Source organism: Bos grunniens, chromosome 7 (assembly GCF_055505025.1).
Source record: "Bos grunniens cultivar Pamir isolate PY7600 chromosome 7, Bosgru_T2T1.0, whole genome shotgun sequence".
Classification (NCBI taxonomy): Eukaryota; Metazoa; Chordata; class Mammalia; order Artiodactyla; family Bovidae; genus Bos; species Bos grunniens.
The window spans coordinates 13,883,909-13,907,500 of NC_141171.1; the positions used below are offsets into that span (position 1 = coordinate 13,883,909).

A 23,592-nucleotide genomic window follows, 5' to 3' on the forward strand; every position below is an offset into this window, starting at 1 on the left:
ACATCTAAACAGACATTTCTCCAAAGAAGACATACCGATGGCTAATAAACACATGAAAAGATGCTCAACATCATTCATTATAAGATAAATGAAAATCAAAACTACAGTGAGATATCACTTTTGACATCAATTTGAGTCAATTGCTAATGAGGTGGACAAACCTAGAGTCTATTATACAGATGAAGTAAATCAGAAACAAATATCATATCTTAATGCATATTTATGGAATCTAGAGAGATGGTGATGATGAACCTATTTGCAGGGCAGCAATAGAGATGCAGACATAGAGAACAAACTTGTGGACAAGGCAGGGGAAGGAGAAGGTGGGACAAATAGAATATCAAGGAAACATATGCACTATCATATGTAAAATAGATAGCCAGTGGGAACTTGCTGTATGATTCAGGGAGCTCAATTGGTGCTCTGTGACAACCTAGAGGGGTAGGATGGGGTGAGAGGGAGGTTCAAGAGGGAGAGGACATATATTTACATATGTGTACCTATGGCTGATTCATGTTGACATATGGCAGAAAACAGTACAATAATGTTAAGCAACTATCCTTCAATAGAAATTAAATTTTAAAAATATATTCATGACCTAAGAGTTGAGAGTTATGCTTTATTCAGCAGGAAATTTTAGGACTTAAGCAGGGAGACATCTCAAGTAACCCTGAAAGAAATGGTTTGAGGAGGCTGAGGGAGGAGGTGGGTTATATAGAAGTTTCTCTACACAAAGGCAAGTAGTCTGAATGTTGAAACTACTTTTGTGAATTAAAGGAAACCAGATACCCCAAGTTAAGGAATTTAGTGCTTTTCTGTGTACGGGAAGATTCAAGAGTCTGGGCTCATTACTGAAACCATTCCTTTCATATGTATCTCAGCTATCTGAGGCCAGTATCCTGTGTTTTTCACATCCTGAGCTCCCTATGGCTCACCATAGAGTAGCTGCAGTCTGATGGCTGTTAGATCACAAGTATTCTTCTCCTTCCTGAGTGCCCTTAGGGCTCACCATCTCACACTGGAGGGCTAGAATCACTAGTGACCATGACATCCTTGTTTTCTGATATGGCAGGAAATACTCCGTCTCACAACATAACATAAAACCTACCATCTAAAGTATTTTTAACTGTACAGTTCAGTTGCCTTAAGTACCTTCACATTGTTTTCCAGCCATCACCACCATTCACCTTCAGGACCATTTTATCTTCCCCAAGTGAAAATCTGTCGCCATTAAACACTAACTCCCCTTTCTTCCTCCCAAAGCCTCTGGCAGCCGCCATTCTACACTCTCTTAGGGGCAGTTCAACTACTTTAGGTCCTCGTTTTAGTGGAGTCATTCAATTTTTACCCCTTTCCATCTGGCTATATAATATTATTGGGGAGAAGTTAAATGGAATGGCAAAGAGAATTATCATAAAAATTGGGAATTGACTTTGCTCTGGTAGGTACTCTCTTACCTACTCTTTGGGAAGCATACGCTCAGTTTTCAAAGGAAAGTTCCAGTTGAAAACTCAGTTAATAGTTTCTCACTTCATTTTCAAAACACCCCGATTAAGATAGGAAATTCATCATCCTCAATTCAGTTCAGTCACTCAGTCATGTCCGACTCTTTGCAACTCCATGGGCTGCAGCACACCAGGCCTCCCTGTCCATCACCAACTCTCAGAGTTTACTCAAACTTATGTCCATTGAGTTGGTGACTTTCTTAAAAATTAGACCAAGATCATTATGAACAAAAAATATACTAAATGTCTTGACCCTCATATCAAAGTGTGGGGGAAAAGCCATTGAAAACAGTATCAATCAGTTTAGTTCAGTTCAGTTCAGCTGCTCAGTCGTTTCTGACTCTGCGACGCCATGAATTTCAGCATGCCAGGCCTCCCTGTCCATCACCAGCTCCCGGAGTTCACTCAAACTCAAGTCCATCGAGTCGGTGATGCCATCCAGCCATCTCATCCTCTGTTGTCCCCTTCTCATCCTGCCCCCAATCCCTCCCAGCATCAGACTCTTTTCCAATGAGTCAACTCTTTGCATGAGGTGGCCAAAGTACTGGAGTTTCAGCTTTAGCATTATTCCTTCCAAAGAAATCCCAGGGCTGATCTCCTTCAGAACGGACTGGTTGGATCTCCTTGCAGTCCAAGGGACTCTCAAGAGTCTTCTCCAACACCACAGTTCAAAAGCATCAATTCTTTGGTGCTCAGCCTTCTTCACAGTCCAACTCTCGCATCCATACATGACTACTGGAAAAACCATAGCCTTGACTAGACGAACCTTTGTTGGCAATGTCTCTGCTTTTGAATATGCTATCTAGGTTGGTCATAACTTTCCTTCCAAGGAGTAAGCATCTTTTAATTTCATGGCTGCAATCACCATCTGCAGTGATTTTGGTGCCCAGAAAAACAAGTCTGACACTGTTTCCACTGTTTCCCCATCTATTTTCCATGAAGTGATGGGACTGGATGCCATGATCTTAGTTTTCTGAATGTTGAGCTTTAAACCAACTTTTTCACTCTCCTCTTTCACTTTCATCAAGAGACTTTTTAGTTCCTCTTCACTTTCTGCCATAAGTATAGAAACAATATAGCAAAAATGAGAGGGCTATGATTATTTTGCAATGATAGAAACAAGACTGCCCATGGCCAGGAGTCCTGGATCATGCATAAAAAAGTGAGAATGATATATTGATGTGCTGTGCAAAATCCAGGTGGGAATATGATTTAAGTGGGGGAGTCTAAAATAACTTATCAAACCATTAGAGTTATTCTAAGAGGAAAAATATAAGAAAGAAAAAAAATCTGACGACACCTTGGATCTATTTCTTTTACTTTAACCTTTTCTTCCTGTTGCTTTTGTTCATGAAAAGGATACTATCTATACATAATGGCCTGCCTGCAGAACCTGATCCTCTGCCTGAATGTTAAACCAAAGTGCCTTTGTTCAGGGAAGCACTCTGACCCTGTCCATCTGTGAATGGCTGCAAGGAAAATGAAATTAACACCTCCCTTCCCCTGAGGTTGGTCATTTCAGGAGATATTTGGCTTTACTTCCTCACCTCCCTTTCCCTTTTCTATAAAAGAATCTGGCAGCCAGGCCCTGATAAGATGGCTATTTTGAGACACTAGCCTCCCATCTTTTCCATCTGCTGGTTTTCTAAATAAATTATTATTTCTTGCCTCAACACCTTGTCTCCTGATTTATTAGCTTCCAATGCAGTAAGCAAAGCAAGTTTGGACTTGGTAACAAACAGAAAGCAGAGATGCATATACACTATGTAACTGGAGATTCAGAACTTCTCGTTGCACATATTTAATTTTACCACCTTTTCCAATCTTATGACCCAAAAGAAAAGAATGGAACAGGTGTTAAGATTAGGCAATCCTATGGGTAATCCTCCACAGGGCACTCTTGATGTCCTTGTTCCTTAGACTGTAGATGATGGGGTTCAGCATAGGGGTGACCACAACGTACATCACTGAGGCCACGGCACCCTTCCTGGGGGAAGATGAAACAGCTGAGCTAAGGTATACACCAAGACCTGTTCCATAAAACAAACAAACAATTGCCAGGTGAGAGCCACATGTGGAAAAGGCTTTGTAATTCCCACCTGATGATGAGACTCTGAGAATGGAGGAAATAATTCGATAATAAGAGTAAAGAACTCCTGAGAGTGGAACTCCACCAAAAATGGTACCAATAAAAAGGATTAATATATTATTGATGGAGGTGTCTGAACAGGCAAGCTTGAGGAGTTGAGAAAGGTCACAAAAGAAATGAGGGATTTCCGTATCTGCACAGAAGGTAAGCTGTGACATCATCAAGTAGTGCAGTTGGGAGGTCAAAAAGCTGGTGAAAAATGATGCCAGGACCAATAAGCCACAGGTGCGGGGGTTCATGATGACCAGATAGTATAGGGGGTGACAAATGGCCACCAACCGGTCATAGGCCATCACTGTCAGAAGAAGACTCTCCAAACATGCAAAAAGAGAAAAGAAGGACACCTGAGCTAGGCATCCTGCATAGGTGATGGATTTGCTGTGCATCTGGAGGTTCACTAGCATCTTGGGGACAGTGGTGGTGCTGATACTGATGTCAGTCAATGACAGATTGGAGAGAAAGAAGTACATGGGAGTGTGGAGGTGGGAATCAGAGATGAAAGCCAGGATGTTGAGCAGGTTCCCAAGCATGGTCACCAGGTACATGGACAGGAAGAGTCCAAAGAGGAGGAGCTGAAGTTCTGGATCATCTGAGAGTCCCAGCAGGAGGAATTCTGAGACACGTGTAAGATTCTGTGGTTCCATGTTGATGGGGCATCTTTTGAAAAAGAAGAGTGTTAAATAAGCAAAACAAATGTAGAGGCATCCAGATAAGTGTTCATACATTGGATTTAAGCAACCCATAAATAAAGTCTTCATACTTGAATATACACCCCAGTACTTCTGGAATATTTCTAAGTTCTCAGTTGTGAGCATGTCTTTATTGATGACCAAAATAGTCACCTCTTTCTTTGCACCCATTTATGTGGTGACCCAAGGATGAAAGAGCAGACAAAACCAAGGAGAGTCTTGGAATGCAGGAACAGAAAAACCAAGCCCTTATCATCCTTCCCTCCTCCATGCTGTAACTATTAATGGAACAGTATAACCTGTCTCCCCTCCTACCCCACAGGGAGAAGGTGTTTGCCCTACTCTTCCTCCTACCCAGTATACATGCCTCATACAATCAGCAAATGACCTGAATGACCTCTATCCCACTCCTTGTACGCTGGCTATAAAAGTGGACTAAGGACCCCTGTTTAACATCTGTTCTCCCTTGAGCTGGCCTGCTGTTCTAACAGCATCTCCCACTCTAATAAACTTTATTTCCCTCTCATTCTGTCTCATGTCTGGAAATTCTTTTCCAACCCACACCCGGACCATGACATTTTACACATGGGACTAAAGAATATTAGAGAAGGAAGGACATTTTGAGATCACAAATCCAGGAACACAATAAAATGTCTGTTTTTTTTTTTCTGTTTTTAATTTTAGTTGCTAGGTAATACTTCTTATATGTCTCCAAGCCTAAACATTTACAAGGGGTTGATTTCTCATCAAATCCAACACTTTTATGAATATTTGAGAAATTTAAGACCAAAACCAGCTTGCAAACACTAAGTCGGCCTTCTTATGCCAGCTTAAGTCCATATTTTTTTTCCTCTGAATTCATTTATTTAAAGATAAAACAGCCATTTGAAATCATGGAATACAATATCAACACAACAAAAGGTGAGGAATTGTTATATTTTGCTTACATTAATAAATATCTTAAAAGAAGCAAATGTAGATTTTAAGATTTAAGACACTAATGACACAACTGAGAGTTTCTATCTAAGTTAACAGTGATACTGCTTGATTTTCAAGTTGAAAGATTTTTAATAACCTATATATTTCAATTAGATGGCGGCAAATAGAAAAGCATCTTTGGAGCTGAATAGTATACTGTTAAGCAAGAGTTTATTTTACAGCAGTCCATCATTCTCCTGGCCTGTTTGTATGTAGAAGGCATACTAGACATCAGCAATTCACATCACATAAATGATCTACCACTCACAATGGTGCAAAATCTATTATGCATGTATCTGAATAGAAATTATTTTTAAATTCCAGAAAAATGCCATTTGTGTTTGACAGATGTGGGATTTCCCAGTTTTGCCACTGATTAGCTATCTGAGCTTCACTTTCTTCACTGTTAAACTTTGACAGAACAGGAAGAAACTGCAAAATAGGCTTTAGTAGCCTTCAGTTTATCAGCTCTGATTTTCAAAACAAACTTTCAAAGTGATTTTCAACCTCCTTCTAACCTATGATTATCCTTTTCAAAATCTTTGTCCAAATCATTCAGAGTTCCTCACTTCTCCACTGAACACATTTTAACACATCTGCATGTGTTTATAATGACCAAAGCAAAGTTCACTATGTTAGTATGAAAGACGACCTGTACTCAGGGGACATTACAGCCTACCTGGGTATTCAATTCAGTACCCACCACTAGCAAATCTCTGAAAATTCTGTGTCTCTGTCTCAACTGTAACCTACACTGTTTTCAATCAAATACTCCATACCTGTATATGTTCCTTACCTTCATATCAAGGGAAAAATCTGAAAAGTTTTTAGAAAACTGACATTTGTGACTTGTTTATACAATTTTTACAATATTAGGACAGCCATGTTCTTTGCAGTATCCTGTAGGACAAGGCATCAAATATTTCAAAAGGCAGCCATACATTTTTCATATTTTTCTGAAACAGCTTATGTTCTAACACAATTTAAAAATCAAACTGCCAAGCAGTTTTGTTTTCACTCTTTTCACAGGTACAGAGCAGAGAATAAACCTAACAATGTCTACTTCTCTTAACTTACCACCAATATACTCATACAACTCTTGATTCATTCTAAAACGCATATTGATGCGCTTGGCAAGACCATAATGAATAAAATGGCAAACGGTAAATCTAATTCATGCCAGAAGACTGGAGAAGTTACACGGGAAGCACACACACACACACAACTTCACAAAAGTTGGGAATACTGCTGATTTCAAATAAATGATGATCAAAGTGAGACTTTCATGCCTCAAGTCCCATTCAGTCAAAACCACGATTTGTAAGAACAAGTGGTGCCACCAGTGTCCAAACATACAGCAGAATGCATATCCAACTAGAAGAGATTTTCACCCAGACAGCTGTCCACTGACTTTTCATCTCACGAGAAGGCTCATACCTGTACCAGTTGGTAAGGGTCATCATGATATAAAGCGAAGCCAGGAAAAGCATGAAGTGAAAGAAGGAGTAACTGTAAGTGACACCATCTCTTTCATTATCTACGGCTTGGTGAACATCATCACCATCCTCAAGTGACCCATCATTTCTGGCTCCACCATCTTCTATTAGTGTTGATTCATCAACTAAACTGACTGTTAGAATCAGTTTATTAACCTGACTATTGTTTGAAGTATGGATGCTTGAATGAAATACACACAGTAAAAAGAGGATTAGTCCAATAATTCCTTGAGTATGCCACTACTGTACAGACTGCCCCTCCTTTGAGATAGTGCTTGTTGTATTATATCCAATTATGTTCAGTAGACTTGGGTTACATTCTGTTTCTGGTTCATTGGTCATAGCAGACCATGTCAAATACATTGTGTAGACTGTAATCACTGAAGGCTGTAACAAACCAGATCTTGGTTGTGATTCTTGGATTTTTGGCAGCTTGGACATTATAGAAGCACCAAGGCAGAGGAGCATGTTGACACTGATGAATGCTTTATTTTCTGCACAACTGGCTGGATGAGTATAGTAAACAAAAAACAGGATGATAGCAACTAAAGACAGCAGATAATTCAGGGCTGTAGCTGATAACAAAGCTGCATACCAACATCTCGAGTTCCCCTCTTCCATTTTTTCAACCCATGATTCATTCCATGAATGGGCAAAATCAATGAGTAAGACTAGCTGTATGAGAAAGAAGAAAAAGGCACCTGCCATGCCTACATAAAACCACACAGTTGTAAAAGTTCCTTCTGGAATGAAGAAGGCCCCAATAATAATTGCAATTGCTGCAGCAAATTTAAAGAACAAGAATCCATTGTGTATTGCAGCTCTAGGGTCACTGCTGCTCTTCACTTTGATCATTAAGAGAGTGAGAAGAAGATAGAACATAGCCAAGACAAAGCACAATCAGTATACAGCTTTACAGCCAACCAGAATATTACAAGGGACCATTCCTTTCTCATTCTCACAAAATCCAGGAATCTTATTCAGCTGTTCTTCCATTCCAGGTATCAACATTACACAAGCTACACACACTCCAACAAGCAAAAAAAGTACATAGATCAACCTAGTTACAGTGGAGTTATTTCCACTAGGACATCATCAGCACAGCAAACACGGGGCACTGCCACACAAACATGGTATCCAGCTCGCCATGGAGCACAGCCCCAAGACGCTCCCCATCTCCACAATGTCGCAGGAGTAGCGTATGCCAACAAGATGGAGACAGCACCTTCTCTCGCCTTTCCCAGCTTATTTACTCTAAGTCCATATTTTTAAGACCATATTTCGTTATAGAGATTTTGCATTTCTCCTAAGGTCAGTTCCCTGAATGCTCAGGCTGAGTTAGCAGGATAGAACACTGTCTAGAGGGGCTTCCTGGTGGCTAAGTGTAAACAATCCACTTGCAGTGCAGGAGATGACAATTCAATCCCTGGATCAGGAAGATCCCCTGGAAATGGGTATGGCAACCCACTCCAATATTCTTGCCTAGGAAATCCCATGGACAGAGGAGCCTGGCAGGCTACAATCCATGTGGTTGCAAGATTCAGACACAACTTAGTAACTAAACCACCACCACCACCTATACTGTATAGGTACCCTATGAATGAATTTTCCCTACCTGCATTCAACTCTGACTTTACCCCTTTTTTATTACACATGCTGCTGCTGCTGCATCACTTCAGTCGTGTCCGACTCTGTGTGACCCCATAGACAGCAGCCCACCAGGCTCCCCCGTCCCTGGGATTCTCCAGGCAAGAACACTGGAATGGGTTGCCATTTCCTTCTCCAATGCATGAAAGGGAAAAGTCAAAGTGAAGTCGCTCAGTCGTGTCTGACTCTTAGCGACCCCATGGACTGCAGCCTACCAGGCTCCTCCATCCATGGGATTCTCCAGGCAAGAGTACTGGAGTGGGGTGCCATTGCCTTCTCTTCTATTCCACAGAGGGCCTGACAAAAGTTACATAAAAATATTGTGTTCCTATCCTCAACTGTAAGAGATGATAACACATGTTCTGGGAGTGGGAATGCAGATAAAAGAAAATAAGCTTCAGAAAAATCTTAGCTCAGCTCCTGGCAAATGGAATCCCAGGTAAAAGTTTGTGATAATGTGTTTACTGTCATCATTTTCATCACCATAACCTTCATGACCATCTGGAGAACTTAAGGGACAGTTTAGGGAGACCTATTTTCTGCTCTGCTGGAAAAGATGCCCAAGGAAGATAGAACCAGTGTGGGAGGAAAATAGAAATTGAAATAAGAGTTCTCAAATCCCCACCATTAACAATAACATGAACTTCATAGGTCTCTGCTTTGAACCTATGCATCTTTGGTGCCCTTTCACTGGCTATCCCAACTGTCTCACTGCTTTGATGATGAGAAAACAAATGTCCCCGAATCCTTCCTGCATTCAGGGTCTCCTTTCTTATGAACAGTTGAGAAATTTCAAACCAAAGCCAGATCTCAAACCCTAAGTTGGCCTTCTTACACCAGCCTGAGAGCTTTTCAAGTCACCATTTCCTTATACAGAGTCTGCATTTCTCCTAAATTCACTTGCCTGAATGCAGGCTGGGTTAGCAGGAGAGAATATTGTTTAGGTGCCTTATGAATGGACTATCACTGTCTACATTCAAATCTGACTTTATCCTCTATCTCTCCAGGGTTTATAAACATTACCTTAAAGTATTGTGTCCCTATCCAGAACTACAAAATAATAATAATGGTATTTCTGTCTTTGGAGTTGATAGTAAAGCATATAAAAATAACAATTACACAAAAAACTTAGCTCAGCTCCTGGACTTGGAATCCTTAGGTAAAGTTTTGTGACACTGAGGTTACTGTCATCATTTTCATCATCTTTACCTTCATGATATTTTGGAGCACTTGGGGGACAATTTAGAGGGACCTCTTTATTGCTCAGGTAGAAAAAAAATGCACCCCCTCCAAGACAGAAACAATGTTAGAGAAAAATAGAAATTTAAATAAGAGTTCTTGGATCCCCACCACTAAAAACATAAACTTCATAGGCCTCTTAGCTGAATCTGTGTATTTTGGTGCCCTCCCACTAGCTATCCCAACTGTCCCACTGCCTTAAAGGTGAGTAAACAAGGCTTCCCCATCCTTCCTGCATTCAGTGTGTGCCTCTGCATTTGACACTCACTGGGTTGGGCTGTGTCTCTGCTGAAGCAGGACTGAAAGATGCAGATTGCCTGCCCCTCCCATACCCGCTGTTGGATGAGGGTTGAGGCTGTGTCCGCAGGACTCATTAGAAAACAGACTCAAGTATGGCTTCCAGGATCAGACAACAGCTCTGGGAGATGAAAGACCTGTACAGATATGACACCCAGTGGACTGGAGCTGACTAACTTAAGGGTGGGGAAGCATAGACTAATTATTTACAATGATACAACCTTGAGACCTCAGTGCACCTTAAAGATAATTAGATGAATTGGTCCATGGTCTCTCAGTCTCTGAGGATGTGCTAATTTCATGGAGGAGGAAAAGAAGAAAAGTGATTGCATTAGGAAGGACCTAGACCTTTCCTCTTCTCAAGAGGAGGCTGACCTCTACTCCTCACCACTGAAGTTCAAGTTGTTTACATTATTGTAAACTTCAGGCACTTCTTTTACAGATATATATATATATATATATTTTTTTTTTAATATATATTATTTTCCATTATAGAGTATTATAGGTCTGTATATATAGAATATAGTTCCCTATGCTATTCAGTAAATTTTTGTTGTTTATTTTATATATAGTAGTGTATATATGGAAGTTAATCTCAAACTTCCAATGTATCCTTCCATGTGCCTTCCCTTTTAGTAACTATCAGTTTGTTTTTTATATCTGTGACTCTATTTCTGTTTTTTAAAAAGTTCTTTTGTGTTATTCTTTTAGTTTCCATATGTAAGACATATCACATGATAATTTGTCTTTCTCTTTCTGACTTATTTCACTTATTATGCTCTCTAGGTCCATCCTTGTAGCCCCAAATGGCATTATTCCACTCTTTTTCATGAGATCAGATCAGTCGCTCAGTCGTGTCTGACTCTTTGCGACCCCATGAATCGCAGCACGCCAGGCCTCCCTGTCCATCACCATCTCCCAGAGTTCACTCAAACTCACGTCCATCGAGTCGGTGATGCCATCCAGCCATCTCATCCTCTGTTGTCCCCTTCTCCTCCTGTCCCCAATCCCTCCCAGCATCAGAGTCTTTTCCAATGAGTCAACTCTTCACATGAGGTGGCCAAAGTACTGGAATTTCAGCTTTAGCATCATTCCTTCCAAAGAAATTCCAGGGCTGATCTCCTTCAGAATGGACTGGTTGGATCTCCTTGCAGTCCAAGGGACTCTCAAGAGTCTTCTCCAACACCACAGTTCAAAAGCATCAATTCTTCGGCGCTCAGCTTTCTTCACAGTCCAACTCTTGCATCCATACATGACCACTGGAAAAACCATAGCCTTGACTAGATGGACCTTTGTTGGCAAAGTAATGTCTCTGCTTTTCAATATGCTATCTATGTTGGTCATAGCTGAGGAGTATTCCATTTATATAACAACACTTCTTTTTTAAAATTTTATTTATTTTTTATTAAAGGATAATTGCTTTACAGAATTTTGCTGTTTTCTGCCAAAACTCAACATGAATCAGCCATAGGTATGCATATTTCCCCTCCCCTTTGAAACTCCCTCCCATTTCTCTCCCCATCTCACCCCTCTAGGTTGATACAGAGCCCCTGTTTGAGTTTCCTGAGCCATACAGCAAATTTCCATTGGCTATCTATTTTACATATGGTAATGTAAGTTTCCATGTTACTCTTTCCATACATCCCACCCTCTCCTCTCCTCTCTGCATGTCCATAAATCTATTCTCTATGTCTGTTTCTCCATTGTTGCCCTGTAAGAAAATTCTTCAGTACCATTTTTTTTTAGATTCTGTATATATGTGTTAGAATATGATATTTATCTTTCTCTTTCTGATTCACTTCACTCTGTATAAAGGTTCTAGGTTCATCCACCTCATTAGAACTGACTCAAATGCATCCCTTTTTATGGCTGAGTAATATTCCATTGTGTATATATACCACAACTTTATCCATTCATCTGTCGATGGACATCTAGGTTGCTTCCAAGTTCTGGCTATTGTAAATAGTGCTGCAATGAACAATGGGATGCATGTGTATCTTTCAATTTTGGTTTCCTCAGGGTATAGGCCTAAGAGTAGGATTGCTGGGTCATATGGTAGTTTTATTCCTAGTTTTATAAGGAATCTCCATACCATCTTCCATAGTGGCTGTATCAATTTACATTCCCACCAACAGTGCAAGAGTGTTTCCTTTTCTCCACATCCTCTCCAGTATTTATTGTTTGTAGACTTTTTCATGCAGGACATTCTGACTGGTGTGAGGTGATATCTCATTGCAGTTTTGATTTGCATTTCTCTAATAATGAGCGTTGTTGAGCATCTTTTCATGTGTTTGTTAGCCATCTGTATGTCTTCTTTGGAGAAACGACTGTTTAAGTCTTTTCCCCACATTTTGATTGGGTTGTTTGTTTTTCTGGTATTGAGTTGTACAAGCTGCTTGTATATTTTGGAAATTAATCCTTTGTCAGTTATTTTTCAAGAAGATTTCCCTGTAGAAGACCTAGTACATGAAGAATTTGCCCTGTTGTGGCTCTTTCTGCAGATCCCATCATGCTGTTTCCGGTCATAGAGTCAGAAATACCTCTAGTTTCTACATTCATAGAGTCCTTCCATTGATGTAGAGCCATTCAGTGTCTGAGTTCAACAAACTTTTGATTTCTGCTCAACTAGAGAGGACACAGTTCCCTCTCTAAATGTAATTTTTAAAATAACTTTTGTATTTGAATTCTGGATGTCATTAATGTGCTTTTGGCTTACATTCTATGGACAGAGGAGCCTGGTGGGCTACAGTGTACTACAGTCCATGGGGTTGCAAATAATCAGACATGACTGAGTGACTAACACTTTCACACACACTTATGTGAGATGATGGTCTGTTGTAACCTGCTACACCTTATGTTTCTATCTTCCTGGTTCAGAGTCTATGTATGAGAAACTCAAGAGACTGATTCCTCATTAACTTGTTAGTTGATGAGTAGAGTATATACTCAATTAAGTTGGACATGGAAGAAAAATGTTAATTATATTTGTGCAAACATGTCAGAGAAAAGTTAGGGGGACAACCAAGTAACTGGTGTACAGAATATTTAGGGGAAAAGAAGTGGGTATCAATCAGATCAGATCAGATCAGTCGCTCAGTCATGTCCAACTCTTTGCGACCCCATGAATTGCAGCACGCCAGGCCTCCCTGTCCATCACCAACTCCCGGAGTTCACTCAGACTCACGTCCATCGAGTCAGTGATGCCACCCAGCCATAGCATCCTCTGTCGTCCCCTTTTCCTCCTGCCCCCAATCCCTCCCAGCATCAGAGTATTTTGCAATGAGTCGACTCTTTGCATGAGGTGGCCAAAATACTGGAGTTTCAGCTTTAGCATCATTCCTTCCAAAGAAATCCCAGGACTGATCTCCTTCAGAATGGACTGGTTGGATCTCCTTGCAGTCCAAGGAACTCTCGAGAGTCTTCTCCAACACCACAGTTCAAAAGCATCAATTCTTCGGCGCTCAGCCTTCTTCACAGTCCAACTCTCACATCCATACATGACCACAGGAAAAACCATAGCCTTGACTAGACGAACCTTTGTTGGCAAAGTAATGTCTCTGCTTTTGAATATGCTATCTAGGTTGGTGATAACTTTCCTTCCAGTGAGTAAGCGTCTTTAATTTCATAGCTGCAGTCACCATTTGCAGTGATTTTGGAGCCCAGAAAAATAAAGTCTGACACTGTTTCCACTGTTTCTCCATCTATTTTCCATGAAATTGTGGGACCGGATGCCATGATGTTTGTTCTCTGAATGTTGAGCTTTAAGCCAACTTTTTCACTCTCCTCTTTCACTTTCATCAAGAGGCTTTTTAGTTCCTCTTCACTTTCTGCCATAAGGGTGGTGTCATCTGCATATCTGAGGTTATTGATATTTCTCCTGGCAATCTTGATTCCAGCTTGGGTTTCTTCCAGTCCAGCATTTCTCATGATGTACTCTGCATATAAGTTAAATAAGCAGGGTGACAATATACAGCCTCGACGTACTTTTCCTATTTGGAACCAGTCTGTTATTCCATGTCCAGTTCTAACTGTTGCTTCCTGACCTGCATACAAGTTTCTCAAGAGGCAGATCAGGTGGTCTGGTATTCCCATCTCTTGAAGAATTTTCCACAGTTTATTGTGATCCACACGGTCAAAGGCTTTGGCATAGTCAACAAAGCAGAAATAGATGTTTTTCTGGAACTCTCTTGCTTTTTCCATGATCCAGCGGATGTTGGCAATTTGATCTCTGGTTCCTCTGCCTTTTCTAAAACCAGCTCGAACATCAGGAAGTTCACGGTTCACATATTGCTGAAGCCTGGCTTGGAGAATTTTGAGCATTACTTTACTAGCCTGTGAGATGAGTGCAATTGTGCGGTAGTTTGAGCATTCTTTGGCATTGCCTTTCTTTGGGATTGGAATGAAAACTGACCTTTTTCAGTCCTCTGGCCACTGCTGAGTTTTCCAAATTTGCTGACATATTGAGTGCAGCACTTTCACAGCATCATCTTTCAGGATTTGGAATAGCTCAACTGGAATTCCATCACCTCCACTAGCTTTGTTCATAGTGATGCTTTCTAAGGCCCACTTGACTTCACATTCCAGGATGTCTGGCCCTAGGTGAGTGACCACACCATCGTGATTATCTGGGTGGTGAAGATCTTTTTTGTACAGTTCTTCTGTGTATTCTTGCCATCTCTTCTTAATATCTTCTGCTTCTATTAGGTCCATACCATTTCTGTCCTTTATTGAGCCCATCTTTGCATGAAATATTCCTTTAGTATCTCTAATTTTCTTGAACATATCTCTAGTCTTTCCCATTCTGCTGTTTTCCTCTATTTCTTTGCACTGATCACTGAGGCAGGCTTTCTTATCTCTTCTTGCTATTCTTTGGAACTCTGCATTCAGATGTTTATAGCTTTCCTTTTCTCCTTTGCTTTTTGCTTCTCTTCTTTTCACAGCTATTTGTAAGGCCTCCCCAGACAGCCATCTTGCTTTTTTGCATTTCTTTTCCATGGGGATGGTCTTGATCCCTGTCTCCTGTACAATGTCACGAACCTCATTCCATAGTTCATCAGGCACTCTATCTATCAGCTCTAGGCCCTTAAATCTATTTCTCACTTCCACTGTATAATCATAAGGGATTTGATTTAGGTCATACCTGAATGGTCTAGTGGTTTTCCCTACTTTCTTCAATTTAAGTCTGAATTTGGCAATAAGGAGTTCATGGTCTGAGCCACAGTCAGCTCCTGGTCTTGTTTTTGCTGACTGTATAGAGCTTCTGCATCTTTGGCTGCAAAGAATATAATCAATCTGATTTCGGTGTTGACCATCTGGTGATGTCCATGTGTAGAGTCTTCTCTTGTGTTGTTGGAAGAGGATGTTTGTTATGACCAGTGCATTTTCTTGGCAAAACTCTGTTAGTCTTTCCCCTGCTTCATTCCATATTCCAAGGCCAAATTTGCCTGTTACTCCAGGTGTTTCTTGACTTCCTACTTCTGCATTCCAGTCCCCTATAATGAAAAGGACATCGTTTTTGGGTGTTAGTTCTAAAAGGTCTTGTAGGTCTTCATAGAACCGTTCAACTTCAGCTTCTTCAGCATTACTGGTTGGGGCATAGACTTGGATTACTGTGATATTGAATGGTTTGCCTTGGAAAAGAACAGAGATCATTCTGTTGTTTTTGAGATTGCATCCAAGTATTGCATTTCGGACTCTTTTGTTGATCACGATGGCCACTCCATTTCTTCTGAGGGATTCCTGCCCGCAGTAGTAGATATAATGAAATCTGAGTTCAATTCTGTTCAGTTCAGTCACTCAGTCATGTCCGCCTCTTTGCGAAGCCAATGTAAACAAATCTTATTTTTCCTTTTATTTACCACCCCAAGCCTAAATCTGTTGATATTCTTCATTCATGAAATACCAAAAGCCTACATGTCTTTCGCCTGTCAATTCCTCATTAACTTACTGTTTCTTTGCCTAAAAGAGATAATAGCTGCCTGCTTTGGCCACTTCTTAGGTCTTATTTTAATAAGACCTCCGTATGTAAGAATTCAAATTTGTTTCTTTTTCTCCTGTTGTCTTGCATCAATTTTGTTATTATTCCAGCCACAAGAACTCTAGAGGGATAGAAGAGGAAATTTCCCCTTCCTCCACACCACACATATCCTACAAATGGGTGTTATTGGCCCTACTTCAGTGTGAGGGATACAAGTGCAGAAAAGTGGGGAGATTTACACACACTGCACATTAAGTGGGTGAAACATGTGGAACTCAGACAAAGGCCTCCTAATTCCCACCCCAAGGCTCTGTCTCACCGGATTATTTCCTTTTAAAACCTATGTTAGTCCCAGATGATCAAATAGAAGTAAAACCATGAATTCTTTCTTTTGAGATGTGGTGAGTTTATAGGTAAATTAGCAGAATGGACCAAACTGCTTGCAAGGGATCTTTACTGTATAAGTATTACGGATGATGGGCTTGTCTATGGATAGTAATGAATTTTCCAGCCCATTTTGTAAATCTGAGTGATAATAGTTATAATAATATCATTCCTTGTGCTCAGTTGCTCAGTCATGTCGGACTCTTAACGACCCCATGGACCATAGCCCACAAGGCTCCTCTGTCCATGGAATTTTTCAGGCAAGAATACTAGAGTGGGTTGCCATTTCCTCCTCCAGAGGATCTTCCCGACCCAGTAATCAAATCCAATTCTCCTGCATCTCCTGCATTGGCAGGCAGATTCTTTACCACCTGAGCCACCAAGAAGCCCCATCATTCCCTATGCTGCTGCTGCTAAGTCACTTCAGCGTGTCCTACTCTGTGTGACCCCATGGACGCAGCCTACCAGGCTTCTCCATCCATGGGATTTTCCAGGCAACAGTACTGGAGTGGGGTGCCATTGCCTTCTCCCATCATTCCCTATATAAGGTGCTAAATTTCATGTGACTCTATCATGAAAAGACTATTCCTAGTCAGCCTTTAAGGATCTTTCTAGTTTTACACCTTGAAAATCAGACCATGTGGTTGATTTTGTCTGATTTTTCCATTAGCATAACTTGTAGAGATAGTTATAGAAAAATTTAATGTTTCAATTTTTTAAATGGAAGCAATACTGTTGAATGCATATATCTTTTGGAAATTCTCACTAGTGTAATATACAGAGGATTGCAAGAATTTTCAGAACTGTATCATAATAAAAAGTTTTTAAATATTTGTGAATTATTAAATCCAAAGTATGGACACTTATCTGTATGCCCCTTCAATTGTTCTGTTTATTCAATACTCTCTTATTTTTCAAAGGTGTCCCCTCTACATGGAACCACAGAATCTAACAGGTGTCTCAGAATTCCTCCTCCTGGGCCTCTCAGATTATCCAGACCTGCAGCCCCTTCTCTTTGGGCTCTTCCTATCCATGTACTTGGTCACTGTGCTTGGGAAGGTACTCATCATTCTGGCTGTCACCTTTGACCCCCACCTCCACACACCCATTTACTTCTTCCTCTCCAACCTGTCCTTGGCTGACATCAGTTTCAACACCACCACTGTCCCCAAGATGCTAGTGAACCTCCAGACACACAGCAAATCCATCACCTATGCAGGCTGCCTAGCTGGGGTGACCGTCTTTTCTCTTTTTGCATGTTTGGAGAGTCTCCTCCTGACAGTGATGGCCTATGACCAGTTGGTGGCCATCTGTCACCCCCTATACTACCTGTTCATCATGAATCCCCGCCTCTGTGGCTTCTTGGTCCTGGTATCATTTTCCATCAGACTTTTGAACTCCCAGCTTCACTACTTGATGATGTCACAGCTTACCTCTGTGCAGAGGTGGAAATGCCTCATTTCTTCTGTGACCCTTCTAAACTCCTCAATCTTGCCTGTTCTGAAAACTCCATCAATATCATATTAATTTATTTCAACAGTACCATTGTCGGTGGGATTCCACTTTCAGGAATCCTTTACTCTTATTCTCAAATTGTTTCCTCCATTCTGAGAGTCTCCTCATCAGGTGGGAAGTACAAAGCCTTATCTACCTGTGGTTCTCACCTGTCAGTTGTTTGTTTGTTTTATGGAACAGGCCTTGGGGTGTAACTCAGCTCAGCCATCTCACAATCTCCCAGGAAGAGTGCAGTGGCCTCAGTGATGTACACTGTGGTCACCCCTATGCTGAACACTTTCACCTACAGTCTAAGGAACAAGGACATCAAGAGTGTCCCCTGGAGGATTATCAGCAGAATAGCCTAATCCCAACCCCTGTTTTTCGGTTCATGGGAGTACAAAATACAACAAAATCAAACAATAAGTGATTGCAATAAGTGATTCTGAATCTGAAGTCACTTACTGAAAATGTACCTATCTGGCTCTCTACTTTATGTTTACACAGTTTTTCCTCTTTGCAGCATAGCTCTAATGGAATTGGGAGATTAGCTGGATGCCCCGTGTGAATTATATCCCTTATGGGACTTTGCATATCACATCAGTATAGCCGTCTCTCTTTCCTTGTGTATTACTCAAGACTCTTGGTCACAAGCAATCTTGTTTCTATCATCACAAAATAAATACACCTCTCTCTTTTTCTTTTTTTGCATTGTTTCTATAACTTTCCTATGATTATTCCCTATGTGTTAGGTGGATCTAAACCCTACCTTAATGACCAAGACACCTAGTATATTTTTGCTCCTTAGTGATTTTTGAGTAAATAGAGTGGATATTTGATTTCTAAACTGGAGTATTTTTAAACTGAAATAGGACACTATGAATATTAAGTTTGAATAAACACTTATCAACTGGGTTTTTCCTGGGAAAAGTGAGGTGTATGCTTCCCAAGGAGTAGATGAAAGGGTACCTACCAAAGCAAAGTCAGTTCCCAGTCTTGCTGATAATTCTCCTTCCCATTCCATCTAACTTCTTCCCAATCATATTAAATAGCAAGACACAAAGAGACAAAAATTGAATGATTTGACACCTAAAGTAATCAAAATCATAGAGACAGTGGGTAGGATGATAGTTACCAGAGGCTTTGGAAAGAAGAATGGGGAATTAGTTTAGCGGAAATAGAGTTTCACTTGGGGAAGATAAAAAGTTTTGGAGATGGATAGTGGTGTGTGTGTGCGTGCTCAGTTGTTCAGTCATGTCTGACTCTTTGCAACCCCATGGACTGTAGTCCACCTGGCACTTCTCTCCCTGGGATTTCCCGGGCAAGATTATGGGAGTGGGTTGCCTTTTCCTCCTTCAGGGGATGTTCCTGATCCAGGGATCAAACCCATGTCTCCTGCATCTCCTGTCTTACAAGCAGATTCTTTACCACTGAGCTACAAATGTTCCTGAATTGGACATTTCAGATGTCTAAGAGGGTAAGAAAATAATAGCAAATACAACAACTGACAAAGGATTAATTTCCAAAATATACAAGCAGCTCATATAACTCAATACAAGGAAAACAAACAACCCAATCAAAAAGTGGGGAAAAGACCTAAACAGACATTTCTCCAAAGAAGACATACAGATGGCTAACAAATACATGAAAAGATGTTCAACATTGCTCATTAGAGAAATGCAAATTACAACCACAATGAGATATCACCTCATACCAATCAGAATGGCCATCATCATTTATTGTTTCTACAAACAATAAATTCTGGAGAGGGTGTGGAGGAAAAGGAATACTCTTGCACTGTTGGTGGGAATATTAATTGATACAGCCATTATAGAAGACAGAATGGAGAATCCTTAAAAAACTAGGGATAAAACCACCATATGACCCAGCAATCCCACTCCTAGGCATATACACCGAGGAAACCAAAATTGAAAAAGACACATGTATCCCATTGTTCATTGCAGCACTATTTATAATAGCTATAACATAGAAGCAACCTAGATGTCCATCAGCAGATGAATGGATAAAGAAGTTGTGGTACACAATGGAATATTACTCAGCCATAAAAACAAACACATTTGAGTCAGTTCTGATGAGGCGGATGAACCTACAACCTATTATACAGAGTGTGAAGTAAGTCAGAAAGAGAAAGATACATATCATATTCTAATGCACATATACAGAATCTAGAAAAATTGTGCTGAAAAATTTATTTACAAGGAAGCAATGGAGAAACAGACATAGAGAATAGACTTATGGAGATGGGGAGAGGGGAAGAGAGGGTAAGATGTATGGAAAGAGTAACATGGAAACTTACATTACTATATGTAAAATAGACAGTCAATGGGAATTTTCTGTATGGCTCAGGAAACAAACTCTATCAACCTAGAGGGGTGGGTTGGGAGGCAGATGGGAGGGAGGTTCAAAAGGGAGAGGATATATGTATACCTGTGGCTGATTCATGTTGAGGTTTGACAGAAAACAACAAAATTCTGTAAAGCGATTATTCTTCAATTAAAAAAAAAGATAAAATGGCTAAGAGGGTAAATTTTATATTGTTATATTATCCTGTCAGGCATGACAGACATATTCCTCCAGTGTTGGGTGTTACTCAGCTGTCAGCGATCAACTCCGAGAGGAATCAGCCTCAGCTACAGAGCATCACTAGGCAGCCCAATTCAATGACTATATGATAAGGGTGTGTAAACATTTCTCTCTTTTGCCCCCAGTTCCAGCCAACTCTAAGGTTAGCGCCAGAGCTCCCTGGGGGTTTTCAAAGGCCTGTGATGAGTTTGAACTTGACTATTTTTTCCAATGTCTTTTCTGGCTCCAAGTTGAGTTCAGTTCAGTCACTCACTCATGTTCAACTCTTTATGACCCCATGAACTGCAGCATTCCAGGTCTCCTGTCCATCACCAACTTCCAGAGTTTACCCAAACTCATGTCCATATGGTTGGTGATACCATCCAGCCATCTCATCCTCTGTCGTCCACTTCTCCTCCTGCCCCCAATCCTTCCCAGCATCAGGGTCTTTTCCAATGAGTCAACTCTTCACATGAGGTGGCCAAAGTATTGGAATTTCAACTTCAACATCAGTCCTTCCAATGAATGCCCAGGACTGACTTCCTTTTGGATGGACTGCTTGGATCTCCTTGCAGAGCAAGGGACTCTTGAGTCTTCTGCAACACCACGGTTCAAAAGCATCAATTCTTTGTCACTCAGCTTTCTTCACAGTCCTACTCTCACATCCATATTGGAAAAAACATACTGTGACTACTGGAAAAAACATAGCCTTGACCAGACGGGCCTTTGTTGACAAAGTAATGTCTCTGTTTTTTAATATGCTATCTAGGATGGTCAGAACTTTCCTTCCCAGGAGCAAGTGTCTTTTAATTTGATTGCTGAAGTCACCATCTGTGTGATTTTGGAGCACCAAAAAATAAAGTCTGACACTGTTTCCCCATCTACTTCCCATGAAGTGATGGGACCGGATGCCATGATCTTTGTTTTCTGAATGTTGAGCTTTAAGCCAACTTTTTCATTTTCCTCTTTTACTTTCATCAAAAGGCTCTTTAGTTCCTCTTCACTTTCTGCCATAGGGTGGTGTCATCTGCATATCTGAGGTTATTGATATTTCCCCTGGCAATCTTGATTCCAGCTTGTGCTTCCTCCAGCCCAGCATTTCTCATGATGTACTCTGCATATAAGTTAAATAAGCAGGTTGACAATATACAGCCTTGATGTACTCCTTTTCCTATTTGGAACCAGTCTGTTGTTCCATTTCCAGTTCTAACTGTTGCTTCCTGACCCACATACAGATTTCTTAAGAGGCAGGTCAGGTGGTCTGATATTCCCATCTCTTGAAGAATTTTCCACAGTTTATTGTGATCCACACAGTCAAAGGCTTTGGCATAGTCAATAAAGCATAAACAGATGTTTTTCTGAAACTCTCTTCCTTTTTTCATGATCCAGCAGATGTTGGCAATATGATCTCTGATTCCTTTGCCTTTTCTAAAACCAGCTTGAACATCAGAAGTTCACAGTTCACGTATTGCTGAAGCCTGGCTTGGAGAATTTTGAGCATTATTTTACTAGCATGTGAGATGAGTGCAATTGTGTGGTAGTTTGAGCATTCTTTGGCAATGCCTTTCTTTGGGATTGGGATGAAATCCATCACCTCCACTAGCTTTGTTCGTAGTGATGCTTTCTAAGGCCCACTTGACTTCACATTCCAGGATGTCTGGCTCTAGGTCAGTGATCATACCATCGTGATTATCTGGGTCATGAAGATCTTTTTTGTATAGTTCTTCTGTGTATTCTTGCCACCTCTTCTTAATATCTTCTGTTTCTGTTAGGTCCATACCATTTCTGTCCTTTATCGAGCCCATCTTTGCATGAAATGTTCCCTTGGTATCTCTAATTTTCTTGAAGAGATCTCTAGTCTTTCCCATTCTATTGTTTTCCTCTATTTCTTCGCACTGATCACTGAGGAAGGCTTTCCTATCTCTCCTTACTATTCTTTGGAACTCTGCATTCAAATGGGAATATCTTTCCTTTTCTCCTTTGCTTTTCGCTTCTCTTCTTTTCACAGCTATTTGTAAGGCCTCCTCAGACAGCCATTTTGCTTTTTTACATTTCTTTTCCATGGGGATGGTCCCGATTCCTGTCTCCTGTACAATGTCACGAACCTCCATCCATAGTCCATCAGGCACTCTATCAGATCTAGTCCCTTAAATCTATTTCTCACTTCCATTGTATAATCATAAGGGATTTGATTTAGGTCATACCTGAATGGTCTAGTGGTTTTCCTTACTTTCTTCAACTGAAGAAAGAAATTGGCTACAAACAGTTTGCCAAACTGCAATGTCTGAGAAAACAGTCCTCACAAGCCTGTCCTCATTTCAGACACCAGCACAAGTTCCCAGGGTCCCAGGGGGACCCTCACTTCAGGTCAGCCAGCTACAAATTCGAGGACTTTCTCATATTCAGTAATTTTCCAGAATGTTCAATGTAAGGAGAATCCCGCTGGTTTAATAGTACACCAGAAACTTACAGAACTCAGGAAAGTTCTTGGCTCAGATGGTATAGAATCTTTCTGCAATGTAGGAAACCTGAGATCAGTCTCTAGATAAGGAAGATCTCCTGGAGAAGGGAGTGGCAACCCATTCCAGTATTTTTGCCTGGAGAAGTCCATAGACAGAGGAGGCTGGTGGGCTACAGTCCATGGGGTCACAAACAGTTGGACACGACTGAGTGACTAACACTCTATGATTATATCTTTTTTAATAGTAAAGGACGCAAATTAAAGCAGATGAAAGATACAACATAGACAAGATCTGGAAAGTCCTATAGGTGAAACTTCTTGGTTTCCTCTTTCCATGGAGTCCAGATCCATTACCTCCTCCTAGCTACAACATATGACAATAATACTAATATATATATATTGCTAACAACAGGCTGGTTCCAAATAGGAAAAGGAGTATGTCAAGGCTGTATATTGTCACATTGCTTATTTAACTTATATGCAGAGTACATCATGAGAAATGCTGGGCTGGAAGAAGCACAAGCTGGAATCAAGATTGCCGGGAGAAATATCAGTAACCTCAGATATGCAGATGACACCACCCTTATGGCAGAAAGTGAAGAGGAACTAAAAAGCCTCTTGATGAAAGTGAAAGAGGAGAGTGAAAAAGTTGGCTTAAAGCTCAACATTCAGAAAACTAAGATCATGGCATCC

The 23,592-nt window shown here is 40.7% G+C and overlaps 1 protein-coding gene and 2 pseudogenes across 2 annotated transcripts; 1 reads left to right on the forward strand and 2 right to left on the reverse strand.

Moving 5' to 3' along the window:
• Positions 1 to 3,368: 3,368 nt before the first annotated feature.
• LOC147368513 (olfactory receptor 7E178-like) lies at positions 3,369 to 4,514 on the reverse strand. Its single transcript, XM_086413458.1, has one exon. The coding sequence runs from the start codon at positions 4,512 to 4,514 to the stop codon at positions 3,369 to 3,371; it is 1,146 nt and encodes a 381-aa protein (XP_086269584.1).
• Positions 4,515 to 6,546: 2,032 nt separating this feature from the next.
• LOC147368514 (serine incorporator 1 pseudogene) lies at positions 6,547 to 8,066 on the reverse strand (annotated as a pseudogene).
• Positions 8,067 to 16,497: 8,431 nt separating this feature from the next.
• On the forward strand, positions 16,498 to 18,936 carry LOC147368515 (olfactory receptor 7E24-like; annotated as a pseudogene). Its single transcript, XR_015168466.1, has one exon. The product of XR_015168466.1 is annotated as an olfactory receptor 7E24-like (transcript).
• Positions 18,937 to 23,592: the final 4,656 nt, after the last annotated feature.

Bases quoted from the DNA above. Each gene is read 5' to 3' on its own strand.
- LOC147368513 (XM_086413458.1), bottom strand. From the start codon at position 4,514: ATGGGTGCAAAGAAAGAGGTGACTATTTTGGTCATCAATAAAGACATG.